The sequence below is a fragment of the Girardinichthys multiradiatus genome, chromosome 18 (genome assembly GCF_021462225.1).
Source record: "Girardinichthys multiradiatus isolate DD_20200921_A chromosome 18, DD_fGirMul_XY1, whole genome shotgun sequence".
NCBI classification, from domain to species: Eukaryota; Metazoa; Chordata; class Actinopteri; order Cyprinodontiformes; family Goodeidae; genus Girardinichthys; species Girardinichthys multiradiatus.
The window spans coordinates 34615962-34630416 of record NC_061810.1 but is presented as its reverse complement, the minus strand read 5'-3'; the positions used below and the strand labels follow the sequence as shown (position 1 = coordinate 34630416).

The 14455-nt window shown below is 40.1% G+C and overlaps 2 protein-coding genes across 2 annotated transcripts in view; both read right to left on the bottom strand.

Moving 5' to 3' along the window:
* The window catches only part of nek8 (NIMA-related kinase 8), a 62385-nt gene that overhangs the window by 4875 nt on the left and 43055 nt on the right, over positions 1-14455 (bottom strand). The window contains exon 15 of the transcript XR_007042326.1: positions 482-533. The gene's annotated coding sequence lies outside the window, so the exon portion shown is untranslated. The remainder of the gene's footprint in view (positions 1-481; positions 534-14455) is intronic.
* The window catches only part of traf4a (tnf receptor-associated factor 4a), a 53031-nt gene that overhangs the window by 15483 nt on the left and 23093 nt on the right, over positions 1-14455 (bottom strand). Inside the window, exon 2 of the mRNA XM_047391218.1 lies at positions 482-533. Within this exon, the coding sequence (XP_047247174.1) occupies positions 482-533 (52 nt within the window). The remainder of the gene's footprint in view (positions 1-481; positions 534-14455) is intronic.

The following is a 14455-nucleotide window of genomic DNA, read 5'->3' as shown; positions in this document are numbered from 1 at the left end:
ATGTAGATATTGAATAAAAGCTGGCCAAGAATGGCGCCTTGAGGAACTCCACGTGTAATTTTGTTCGCTGAGATTTAGAACTGCCAAATGACACAAAGTTGTCACGTTCTGCCAAATATGGTCTAAACCGACCTATAATATTCAGACTGAATAAAATCAATGTGGCGTTTTGGTTATTGCCTATTGATTTGTGGACTTGCTTTTAAATGGGCTCTCAGCATTCTGGTTGTTAATATTTTGGAGTTTTCATAGAGCATCATAGAATATCCCTCCTCCACATGTTGATGGGCACTGCCTATCAGCTGGCTGAAACAAGGCTGTCACACTTTTCCATCACTTACTAGAAAGACAAATTTAGCTTTTGAGTCATGATGTGGAAACTAAAGGAGCCTCAGAGCTAAGTTACTAACTTTGACTGCAGATTAGCGACCCCAGCAGATAGCTGAATGGTAAAAAAGATATCATAAAAACCACATCGTACCTTGGCATAGTCTAACGGCAGCTGATCCTCTGGACATTTGAAGACGCCCTCACTGCAAAAGAACAGATAAAAATGTGGTTATTATTAAAAATATACAGACAATTGTAAAGTAGAGGCATTAAAAAAGAACCGCAAATCGCTGTCAAATGACTATCAAGCACAGATAAAAGCCTCCTCTTTGAAAGCCTGTATGAGCAGCACTGCAGAGTACAAAGTTTTAGTCTTTTCAAGCTCACCCTTAATCTGAGAACCCCTCTGACTCATCAGGCTGCGTGACGTACAGACCTCACACTTTTACATGCACAATGAAGCCAGGGCCGTGAGCAACTGACTTTAATAAAGTCTTTCATCCTCTTTCCCTCGGAAGATGTGCTCTGCACAGTGGTTATGGAACTGCTGCAGAAAAAGCTAAAAACTTCCGTTTTGTTCACTTCTGAAAATCAACTATTACTGACCTTCACATCTGTCTGTGGCTCTGTTGATACATTTTCAGTAAGAATTATCAAAAAGAAGAGTGTGCGGATTTGATCAAACAGTGTGAATTCATATGTATAAGCAAGAATTTTCATTTCCTGAAATTTACCATTTGGTAGATACAGGGCTTCTTCACGACAGTGGTGAAATGAGTCTGGACGCATAATAAAAAACAAAAAAAAAACAAAGCAAGAACCTCTAATATTTTATTGCAATATTCAGGGAAGGTACTTCTGATATAGTGGTGTAACAGGGAAAGCTTTGTTTCTTTGTTTCTAAAACCCAAAACTAAAAGTTCAACTCTTCCTTTACCATGCTAACAGATCCAGATATGCAAAAGAGGCAAACAGTGTCCCATGAGATCCTAATGGAAAAAATGTAAGTGGCTTGGTAGTTTTTCCACAATGTTGAAAGTGTAGGGAAATATACACTACGAGTCAAAAGTTTGGACTCACATTCAATGGTTTGTCTTTATTTTTCCTCCTACCTCTGGGAACCTCTTCAAGAAAAACCATCTCAGGTGACTACCTCATGAAGCTCATCTACAGAATGCTAAGAGTCCGCAAAGTAGCACATAATTGTGAAGTGGACAGAAAATGATATGTCTATGCCAGCTTTGCAGTTCTAGTGTGGGATTTGTTGCCCATTCTTTGTTGCAAATTAGCTCAAGCTCAGTTAGACTGAGAGGAGACCATACAGTACAGGCCAAAAGTTTGGACACACCTTCTCATTCAAAGAGTTGTCTTTATTCCCATGACTATGAATATTGCAGCTTAACACTGAAGGCATCAAAACTATGAATTAACACAGGTGGAATTATATACTGAACAAAAAATGTGAAACAACTGAAAATATGTCTATTCTAGGTTCTTCAAAGTAGCCACCTTTTGCCTTGATTACTGCTCCTAACACTCTTGGCATTCTGTTGATGAGCTTCAAGAGGTAGTCACCTGAAATGGTTTTCACTTCATAGGTGTGCCCTGTCAGGTTTAATAAGTGGGATTTCAAGCCTTATAAATGGGGTTGGGACCATCAGTTGTGTAATGCAGGAGGTGGATACAGTACACAGCTGATAGTCCTACTGAATAGACTGTTAGAATTTGTATTATGGCAAGAAAAAAGCAGCTAAGTAAAGAAAAACGAGTGGCCATCATTACTTTAAGAAATGAAGGTCAGTCAGTCCGAACAATTGGGAAACCCTTGAAAGTGTCCCCAAGTGCAGTCGCAAAAACCATCAAGCGCTACAAAGAAACTGGCTCACATGAGGACCGCCCCAGGAAAGGAAGACCAAGAGTCACCTCTGCTGCGGACGATATGTTCATCCGAGTCACCAGCCTCAGAAATCGCAGGTTAACTGCGGCTTAGATTAGAGATCAGGTCAATGCCACACAGAGTTCTAGCAGCAGACACATCTCTAGAGCAACTGTTAAGAGGAGACTGTGCGAATCAGGCCTTTGTGGTAAAATAGCTGCTAGGAAACCACTGCTGAGGACAGGCAACAAGCAGAAGAGACTTGTTTGGGCTAAAGAACACAAGGAATGGACATTAGATCAGTGGAAATCTGTGCTTTGGTCTGATGAGTCCAAGTTTGAGATCTTTGGTTCCAACCACCGTGTCTTTGTGCGGCGCAGAAGAGGTGAACGGATGGACTCTACAAGCCTGGTTCCCAAGAAGGAGAATGATGGGGTGCTGCGCCAGATAGTCTGGCCCCCACAGTCACCAGACCTGAACCCAATCGAGATGGTTTGGGGTGAGCTGGACCGCAGAGTGAAGGCAAAAGGGCCAACAAGTGCTAAGCATCTCTGGGAACTCCTTCAAGACTGTTGGAAAACCATTTCAGGTGACTACCTCTTGAAGCTCATCAACAGAATGCCAAGAGTGTGCAGAGCAGTAATCAAAGCAAAAGGTGGCTACTTGGAAGAACCTAGAATATAAGACATATTTTCCGTTGTTTCACACTTTTTTGTTCAGTATATAATTCCACATGTGTTAATTCATAGTTTTGATGTCTTCAGTGTGAAGCTACAATATTCATAGTCATGAAAATAAAGACGAATCTTTGAATGAGAAGGTGTGTCCAAACTTTTGGTCTGTACTGTATGTGAACATAGATTTTCAGTTTATGCCATAGGTTCACAAGTTGATTTAGGTCTGGACATTGACTGGGCCTTCTAATGCATGGATATGCTAAAGAAAGGCACCCTGCAAAGAATGTTTTACATTGAGATGGTGTATTCATGGTGATGCAGTGTTTTCTGCAACACACAGTGTTTTACACACAGACCAGAAAGTTCAGTTTTGGTCTGCTCTGATGAGAAATCCTTCAGCATGTTTGCTTTGTCCCCTACAACGTTTGTGCCATGGTGAAAACTGGACTTCTTGTGGCTTTCATAAAGACCGGATTTGTAGAGGACAACACTAATAGCTGTCCTGTCAACAGATTTTTTTTTGGCTCTGCTAAAAATCTTTGCAGCTCTTCTAGATTTACAACGGGCATCTTGTCTGTTTCTCTGTCTAATGCTCTCCTTGCATCAGTTTAGGCAGACATCCACATTTTGGTAAGGTTGCAGTTGTCCTATACTCATTTTCATCTTGGAGAGTTTGCTTTATACTTCTCTGACCTTTCTGCAGTGTTCCTTGGGCTTCATGGTCTTCATTAGTCAACATCTGTTCACTAATGTTCTGTAACAAAATTCTGAGTGTTGGACCACATGTTTGCTGAATATTGGACCATTTGCACGTTGCTGGACACCACCAGGCCTTCCGGCGTTTCAGCCATTTTGTATCCATGACAGTCCGTTACTACAAATCCCATCGGCCACTGCGGCTGATATGACGGGGGCGTCCCAAGTCTGGCGTCACAGGAGATTATAAAGGAAGGTGACCCCCTTTAAAGAACACCTTCAGCTGGAGACCTTGACATGGTTACCACGCAACTGAAGCATCCGCTGGAGAAGAAGAGGTCCCACGTGGAGTCTTCATTTATTCTCCTTCGTTGGCCAACGCAAAATTCATAAAAGAGGTTTCTGGAATAAGAAGGCCAGAAATGTCACTTTGCCAATCGAAGACGTGAGTTTAACACGTAACCAAAAAAAAAACACTCTGCTCAGAGGAGACAACGACAAGTAAAACCCATCCTTTATTTTTATTTCTTTCTTAGAAAGAGTCTGGGCAGGGTAGAGGAAATTTTAGTGCGATTAGATTCACCATTTAATCTAATGTGTTCTGAATTATATGTGCATGCAACCTTTTATTGAAACTTTGATGTTCTGTGTTGGATGTCTGGAAGCAAGCGCAGGCACGCTGTGGAACTGAACTGTTATAATAACTTCATGGGGAAATTCACCATTTTCTTTGTCTTCAACTTTACTGCTTACTAGCTTGCCGCCAAAAGTTTTATAACTCTTTGTGTGCTCACCCTCGCCCAGAGTTGGGGGATGTTTTATGACTTAGTATAACTGAGTTACAGTTTGGGCTACGCTCCCAAACTCCGTTCACCACCACATCCCTTTGTCATATTATCATTTTTGCCATAACTGCTGGTTTGATCCCATAGCACTGTTGTTTTGCTTTATTTTGTTTAGTTAGATATTTTACCCCTTTTGTGTAGAACTTTGCATGTAGGTGAAGATTATTAAATCGGAAGAGCGGATTTTATCAAGCTGTGATTTAATAAATATTCACATAGATAAAGAGAAGTCGTTTGTGTCTATTTTGTGCAAGAGTGATTCGTCAGTCAAAATAAGGTTAAAAGTTCCACACGTTTTGGCAGAAACGGTTGATTAAACAGTGACATCTCTGGTAATAGTTATTAATTATTACTGAGTATTTAACGGTTGTAATTATCAAAGGCGTTGAGCCACAGTTACAACACCAGAAGACATCTCTGGTTTCAATTCATAAATTAGGATTTTGGTAAAGAAATTAATTTTATCAGATTATGATTGTTAATTATAATTCTTGATAAATATTAATTAATCAATAATCATAATTCCAACACGAGGCTTTCACAGAACAGCTGTGTTTATACTGAGATTAAAATACTCACAATGGACTCTAGTCTGAAGCCTTCTGAAGGCAATTAGTTGCACTAGCTTTTATTTAGGGGTATCAGAGTAAGGTGGGTTGAATGTAAATGCACACCACACCTGTCAGGTTTTTATTTCCCTTCTACTTTACAGTTATGCCCTACCTTGTGTCGCTGAATCACATAACATTCCAGTAAAATACATTGAAGTTAGATTTTAAGTGTGTCAAAATGTGGAAAAGTTCAAGAGGTGTGAACACTTCTCCAAGGTACTACACATGAGCTCAATGTGTTTAGGACAAAAGTACTAGTACCTGAGGCTTAATCTAACTTTCTGTACAGAAAAAAAAACTCTTCTAATCCAGACAATGCCTTCATTACAGCTAAACTAATTAGGGAACAGCACTGTTCAAAGAGTGTTTGCCTTTCAGTGTTTTAATTCGGTCAACAGTGTCACCTGATCTTAGCTCCCTGAGGCACAGAAACACGTGACAGGACGGGAGTGCGTGTTCACTTCACTCCATCTACCCAGCTGTGCAACAAGCCCGCTGATGATTTGTGATGGGAGGGGGATGAGAGCAGAGGTCAAGCCTGAGAGCGACGGAGGGTTGATGGAAAGAGGGGCGGAGGAGGTAGGTTAATGCATGACGGGGCAGCAGTAATTCTTCTCCATTAGGGTTACTGTGTCAGCACTGAGCTGGAGACCAATTAACAAAACCACAACGGGCTGTAAGGGAGGGTCAATCGATTGGAAGTTGCAAGAGTCCACTCAGCATCTCTTGTGTGAAACCATTTACTGAACTCATCATCATCACCGAGGAGTCACACAAGGCAGCTCTAAATGTCCTGCGACTGTGAACCAAGAGGAGATCGGAAGTGACAGGGCCTCCGCTTTGGATGGGGAGATGCAGGCGCAGGCAACGGGACGGCCCGAGGCTCCCCGTCCAGCTCTGGTCCTGCATCTGAGAAACTAAGGTGCTGAAAGGCGAAAATAAGCCGAGTCACAGAGAGTCAGGATGATTTCCTTGATCTTTATCGGATCAGTGAAAGCACTATAACTAAGTGCTATTGGGCCATCATGCCTCGGTGTAGAAGTTGTTAATGAATGAAGAAGACCAAAACAAGATTTCTCAACCAAAGCAGTTCCAGAACTAACCAGAGCTGGTGCTGGCACCACATCACTGAGTCCCTATAAGCATTTCATCCAATAAATACAGTTTTTGAGGAGAAATGCAATGCATGGATGCAGATTACCTGCACAAAAATTTTTTTGTTTCTTTACCTCAGTATCCTTGCAAACAGATGTCCTAGTATCACCATCTTAATTTACGTCAGGTAACAGGAAGCGGGTAACACAGCTTTGACAGCAGTATTAATTAAACCGCCTGCAGATATTAAAACACCAGCAAATATAGGTTTTTGGATTCTGTGGAAAATTTGACCTGTGAGAGCAGCTCTGTGAAGCACTCAATGACGAGTGATGTTAAAAATAAAGAGCAGAAAGAAAAGAGAGAGCGAGTTGTGTGTTTCTGATACTGATCTGACTTTTTGTTAACGTTGAAGCTCAGTGTTTTTACAGTTTTTCTCCTAAAATGGGAAGATAAAAAAAAAACTAATGTTCTGGTTGTAAAATAGTTGAGCCTGCCACTAGCTCCTGCTTGTTTCAAAATAGTAAAATCCACAGGAATCCACAATAACCACTCATAGCAAAAACAAAAAAAAACCTGAGAAAGATATTGCTGTTTTTATACCACATTTCATAGTTCTTTAAAGAGAAATCCAAGGGAGCTAAAATCTGTATCGACACATCATAGCTTTATAAAAACACCAGATTTGATCAGTGCATCTCTGCTTTACTGGTAAGAAATTGTCCCTAAAACTTGAAGAAAATAAACTAGCAGATAATAAACTAAAACAAGTTAAGCTGAAATATTAACAGCTGTCTAGCTACCATTTACTGCTTGGCCAATGAGCATCCAGGGACAAATTCATCATCAATGTATCTGTGTTGGGATGAGATGTTGCAAGGGAGCAGCTCTGACTAGACTACATACAGTATAATTCAACCACCTCATTAAAATTTAACCCTCTCCCTCTGCTCAGCTGCTCTGCTACTGAGATGCTCACGTTTACATCATCTCCACACTAGGCTCCTCTCCCCTCTAAATGCCCTTTCTCTCACTCCCCCCTGATCCCCAAATCTTCTTAGGGAGTGTCCATTCATCCAGCTGATACCACTAGCACAACCGTCACAACATACTTCGTCCCTCTGTGCGCAGCTCCTGACAAGCAGACGGTGAGACATACAAATCCCTCAGGTTTAATCTCACCGTTGCAGAGCAAATCATGGGGAGGGGGGTTGTTTTTCCAAGTGACAGCAACCAGCCTGCAGGCCACACATGGAGGACATGTTGGCGACAGTCTGCTCCACTACCCGGGACCCGTGAGTAACCTTGAAGCCAGATATATCGACTAACAGAGAGATTCCTAAACAAACCCCCATGTTTGCCAGAGAGGCAGGAACGACTGCTGAGATGCCCTGAACAAACCAAATCAAAAGCTTTAGAGAGTGCAAGACTGTAGGACATTGACAGGCCAAACATACTCCTGTCACTGCCTCAGGAGGCGTCGGGAGCCTAGTCTGAACCGCCAACTTACCTCCACTAGCTTTCATCTTCATGCTCATGCTAAACCTTCTAGTCTTTTCAAGTTATAACCGGGATTAACTTTAATTTTCCCAAACAGAAGCAGCCTGCAGGCTGAAACCAAACTCTGCCTTCACTCAGGAAGTTTGGAGAGGAATAAGGCTCCTGTTTTATATCACATACGGTTACTATAATCCTTCAAAACCTGTGTGAGAAGTCAGGATTTCCTTTGCCTGATCCTCCTGTTTATAACAATAATGAGGGCTGTTTTCATAGAGACACTCAGGAGCATCGGATGTTTGACAGAGCAGATCAAATTGGCAAGAACATTTTTTCGCTTTGCAGCAGTGTTAGATATGACGTAAATTAATAGAATAGAATAGAATAGTCTTTATTGTCAATGTACTGGGGGGTACAACAAAATTGAGTCATAGATCAGAAATAGACCAAGAAACTGGATGGTAACCGGAACCAGACGATTATCAGCTTGATTGGCCCAGTGATTGGGCCGCTGACAACGCTCTTTAGTTTGGACGTTGTTACTGAGTAAAAGAAGTTAGCTATTTTAGTAACAGTCAAGTGTGTATTAAAGAAGTCAAAGCAAATATAGATATATAAGCAGCTATTTAAAACAAAACAATTTTATACATGTACAGACATTTCTGCTGTTTATTCAGGCAGCATGAAAATGAGAGAGATCAAGAATTTCAGCAGATAACAAGAAGGCTAAATGTATTACACCAAAGAAGTTATATTTAATCCTTTTCAGCTTTGAGCCTCTGTGCTATGAAACATGCTTGACTTGGTAACGTTTGCAGCCTTTTTGTAATCTTAAGAGTGTTATGATTTTGTTATATTAACCGTGCTGATTGCTGATATAAGATGCTAAAGATGAAATGTCAACTCTGTGATTAATTTGTCTTTGTTTAAAATAGTCACTGTTCTCTCTCACAAACAGCCTGATGTCACCTCTAATCCTGATATAAATAACGATTGCTTACGCCGGAACAATCCTGCTCGTATATCTTATCCTGTATTGTAGTCCCTAAATAGAAATTAGAATTGGTTAAAATCTGCTTTGGCAGGTCCAAGCTTTAAAAAAAAAAGGAAATTGGCCAAAGAATTGTGATGAGTGCATCTCTTTTTTAGATGTTATATGTCCTAGCCCTCCTACAGTGAACAACAACATTATAAAGTTATTTTTCCTTTGCCTAGGTGGCAGCTCTACGCTGCTGTATGATTCAGATTTAACTGCCTCGACATTTTAACTGACTGTTTATAGAGGTATTTATGGCATGTTTCCACATAAACATTCAGCATAAATTACACCCTGACTTCTTCCACTTTAACAACAGAAACTTCACAGAAAGAAAGCTACATGTTTTCCCAAAGATTTAACAGTGGATTCTTGTGTTTTTTCAGCAATCTTGAAAGCAGTCTGACCACAAACCACAAGTTTTTTTTTAAATTTCTTCCAAAAACACTGGAGGAGCTACTTGTGAGCATTTCTTGTGTATAGAGCACAATAGGACGACAGGGTTGGCTCTATACCTACCAATTTAAGTTAAGATAAACATTTGTGCCACAGAAATTAAAACATTGGATTCAGTTTTGTCAGCTGAGCAGCATAAGCATTTTAGTGTTGACCTGCACTTGAGGAATGCAGGTATTTTTTGTTTAACCCTCATATTCATGACCGAAAGCAAGTGAAGTAGGAGTGATGGCACAGAGTTTTCTACCTGTGAAACCTGATCAGTTTTGCTCTCAGCCAAGTTTGCTGCAGCGCTTTTATTTGACTAAAAAGGGAGAAGAGAAGCTTTACTGTCACAAAGTGAGATGGCACACTTGCCCATAGGTGGAAACACTGCTTCTTTAAAAGGTCTTGCGTGTTAAACATCCCTGTAGAATGATGCCGTGATGCTTACACAATAAGCTGTTCACTCATCTGCTGTTTGAAGTTTTCTGTTAAAAACTCTGATAGGAAGTCAGCACCTTGCTGCACAACACAACAGGTTAGTAAAATATAGGCTAGTGCTGATACCCAAAGATTTATTAAATTATTGACTAATATATTAGTAACATGCCATTGTTTAAAATTCGTACACAATATTGTGCAAACGTTTTAAACTGAAATTATTTTTTCATACTTAAGAGCCAGACTTTCTTGTGATCTTTTGAAATTGTATTTATCAATAGTTTTCCAGGCTCCTTAAATGTCCTTCAAAGTTTTTTTTTACCCATTTTCTGTTAATCTCTTATTACAAGGAATGTCCTGATCAGAAATGTTTGTCCCCTGATATAGATTTGAGCTATTTAAGAATAGGAATATTTGCAGATAGAGTTCCAGTTCCATATTTCATTAAAATAAATGCCATGTATATGTATGGAAACTCTGCAACTCTGTCCAATTAACTCAGTCTCCAATGACGTTCCGGACACAGCAGTGTTTCGGAGAGGAACATGCAGAGACAGACAAGTCCCAATAGAATACGCTGTAGCTAAAGAAAGGAAGCTTCAGTTAAAATGTAGAAGGTATTCCTTGCTCCAGGTGACAATGTTTCTGTCTTGAGCAGTTTGTTAAAGTTTTAGGCTAACACTAACATGTTCCTCTCAGTCTTAATATGACTTGTTGATAATTTGTTTCAAAACATGTTTCTATGTGGTTCCAGTTAATCGTGTGAGAACAAAATGTACAAAAAAAGTTGTTCCTTTGTTTTATTGTTTTTTTTAAATGTTATAAAATTTTGTGACTAGAGTTTTAGTGGCTTTCTGCATACCTTTCATCCAGCCCAACACCTTCCTGAGGACAGTAAAAGGCTGGTCACATGAAACAGGCAACCTCGGTTGAGGGAACTGCAGTAGCCAAAACAGTCTCTCTTTCAGTATAGACATCATTGCAAATAGTGAAAAAAAACCATGGATTACAAGTAAAAACCCTAAATAATTAGATCAGCAAAGAAATGGGCCCAGCCTAAGGGCATACTGACTGCAGCTGATGTAAAATCCCAGAAACTACACAGAAAACTGGGATCAGGAGTTTTAGGGAAAAAGAACAAAAAGCATCAGACCTATGAACAAAAAGGCTTGTTTTTAAGAAACAGTAAAATTAGTTTATAAACCATTTTTGTGGCTAAAAGATTCATAGGTCATATTTAAGTGGCTTAATAAGCACAAAGAAACTTTCCTCTATGAATTATAAAGGCAAGTCCAAAGAAAATTTTATTTTTATATGATAAAAAATGAAGTGATTTTACAAAAGATTTTATATGCATCCCATCATATCTCCTCCAATGACACAATATTTATACTGACAGTTCAAAACAAGTTTCTTGTCTTTGTGGCTTTTTTTTAAAGTGTTTTTAAGATTTTTCCCCTTTCCAATTTTCTTCTGATCTTATGCTTTTTTTGCTTTTCTGAATAAGTTTTAACATTAAGATTAAAGGCAAAGGATTTCTCATACTGTCAGCAAATTCTAGGTAAATACAAAGATAAACACATCATGCATTCTCAAACAGACTCTTAATTCAAAACTGTTGCAAACACAGTATTAATTTGTTCAACAGCTGGTTTTTGACATACGTATGTTGGGAACCTGTGGTTCGTGTTGACTGGCAATAAAATGCGATCCAGAAATCTGACACCTGCAGAATCATTTCTGCCTTTCTCTGCTGGCCACGAACAGCCTCCGACAGCCGTCTGATATGAAGTAACAATGACTGACAGTTTGCAGGTCATGCTCATCAGCACGACAGAAATAAATCACGTCTGACTCACTGTCAGACAAGCCTGAAAGGACAAGCGGAAAACAGTCTGTTTTATGTTACTTCTGTAGAGCCTCTCCAGTTTATGCTTCTCTTTCTCTGGAAGAAAATAAATACTATTTGTGTCTTGTTGCTTTGGCAAAAAGGAAACAAATGATGCAAGTAGAAGAAAAGCACTACTACTAACGTGTGTGTGTTCATGTGTGTGTATGGGGGTGGATGTCTGGCCTCGTTCCCTCTTCCAGCACCCCATGCAACCCATTCACAGAGATTTGGACTGAGACAGAAATACATTAAAGGATGCTTTTACTATGAGCTACACAAATATTTTTTAACAAAAACTGCATAAAATCCATATCCGATTCTGCTGGACTTTTAAGAGAGAAGATATTCTGACTCTGTAATTCGCTGCATGGACCCCAGGACACCTGGGGCCATGATTACTGCGTTTGCGTCACTGCTTATGTAATGATCTTCATTTCACCGTGCAGTTGTCCTCGCCATGTTGACATTTGGGAGCAGAGGCCATCTGTGAGCGAGTTCACACAGCGCTGGAAAAAAATCTCAGTTTGTTTTCCTTAAATGTCACCTTTGCAGTAGCAGATAAAGACTAATAATATGTTGCATATATACTCTGATTGAAGCAGTTTAAACTCTAACCCAACAAATTTTACAATTTGCAAAGGTTGACCTTCGAAATTCTATTTATTTTAACATGGGATTCCTTTTTTTTTTTCAGTCCAAAGCAAAACCTATTTCCTGGACAGAATTCTTCACCTAAATGGCTGAAATCAGTTTGGATTTGTGAGCAGTTAAACAACGAGTAATAGTACTACGAGAAATGCAACTCTACACACAGCTATGAAAGCCAAAAGTAGATGGAGAGCCACCTGCTTGAGGGTAGGCTGGGTGCAGAAATCGAAGAAGGGGTGAGGAAGGAAAGGAAGGGTGGTCACAGAGGGTCAGAGGGAGGAGGAGAAGCCATCTGCAGGATGAGAGGAATAGCCTGCGAGTTGGCATAATCCATTCTTAAGTGTAAGTGGAGTGGAGGCAGAGCTTATAACTAGTCATAATCCCCCTCGCACTGTTGTCCTCCATCAGCATGATTGGACTCTGACATGGAGCCTATATCACTGAGGGATTGTTTATAACCGGAAGAGCTAATGAAGGTTCTCGGTTTGTTCTGGTAACTTAATGAAATTTCAGGCATCATAAACTTCTTTACTGATATTAATCAGATGTCCTGAAACACTGAAAAATGACAGTAATCTACAACAACACTAGCAGCAATAGCTTGTAAGCTCAGCTGGACTTCAGGAGATCTAATTATGGTAGTTTCTAGAATGGTTTTCACTGAGATTCTAAGTAGAGTATTATAATTTACAGTTCAAGTGCCAAGTCTAACCCTGTAGACCTAGCCCTTCATTTTACACAATCAAAAAGCCTTTAAAAGGCCTTAAAATGAGCAGTAGAGCCAGTAACACAATATATTAAAAATACTCAAATCTGACATGGGGTGGTGCATGACATAGTGGTAGAGCAGGAGCCCCATACACAGAGTTCGATTCCAACCTAGGGAGCTTTGTAGCATAGATTTCCTCCTCCTCTCTCTCTCTGCCTGTTTCCAGTCCTTACTTTGGATAAAAGCGACTTAAAAACAAGTCAAATCCGACACCTTAACTCAAATTCAGGACGTATCCACCTTAATCCCAGTGGTGGTGGTGTAAGATTGATTCTGGGTGCTGCTTCGAGTAAGAAAACAGACGTTACAGTAAAGCGGTTTATTTAGATGGTCCCTTGTGTGCAGCAAGCTGCACTTTACCAAGTAATGAGCTTGCAGTTCAGGTAATGTCGTCTTTTTGAGTCTGTTTTGATAACAGCACGCTTACGGAGATCGTCTTGCGAAGCTCCGGTGCTTGTTGTTGTTCGTGGCTTCACCTTCAACGGGTTATTACAGGTCACAGCTAGAGTTAGAGCATGAGATCGAATAATACTTTGGAAAATGAGTGAACCACAAAAGGCTTGAGCGTTATGAAGCCTAATAATGCTACCTTCTCACTTGAAGGGGCCTCCTCTGTCTGTTGCAACAGACCACAAAATAAGTTAATGGCAATGTCCTAATACAACCATGCAACAGCTTAAAGCCTTTTTTGCATGGTTTACATATACAACAGCAGCATTTTTGTATGATGCTGGACTCTCTGCTTTCCAATTAAGTTTTGAATATTGGAAGAACAAATCCATTTCTCCATAGCTGTTTCTGGTACTGATGCAGGATCATCTAATGTGTGAGAGCAATGACCCTCACCCAAACAGTATGCAGAAGAACTGAAGAGACCACCATAACAGAGGAGTACCCATACAGAGGCTACGATCTACATACATAAAAGGAAAGGAGGGCTTGAAAGGACACGCTTTATATCTGATGCGGTTAAAAAGCAGGTGGAGGAACACATTTTGAGATCAATGAAAAGTCCAGAGCTTTAAAATTTCAAAGATGTGAGAAGGACCTACTGGTCTGCAAAGAAGTGCTAAAAGCTCCTGTCAAGGTTGCAGAAGGTGTGAAACATCCCACTCTTGATTTTACTACTCACTTTCACACAACTGTGAGGATTCAAATGCTGTGAAAGAGCCAAAGAGTGGTATTTAGCAACAAAGAAAGCATTTACAGCCTATAAAGTGTTTTTTCTTTGATGCACATGTACATTTTGGCTGGTTTAATCACAGATGGCTGATCTATTTTTAGCTTCTTGTCAGAGGGCAGATGTCTGCTCAAAAAAAAACTATCTGCATTGATTATAGTTGGATTTAAATGCCTGCCATGAAATTAGATGATCTAAGATTCTCAAAGCAATGTCTGGGTAAGTAAAAAAAGGTTCCCACCAACTGCATACTGCAAATGGTGATGGAAAGGCAGAAGCAAACGCAGTCATGTTGTGTTTCCTTCAAGCAGCATTAATGAATCAGCTACTGGAGCCACAATCATCCAGACGCACAGCATGAAATCACAGCTCTAACACAGATTAAGTGTGAAGGCAGAAGTGTATTTCCAGCTTTTGCTCAAGCT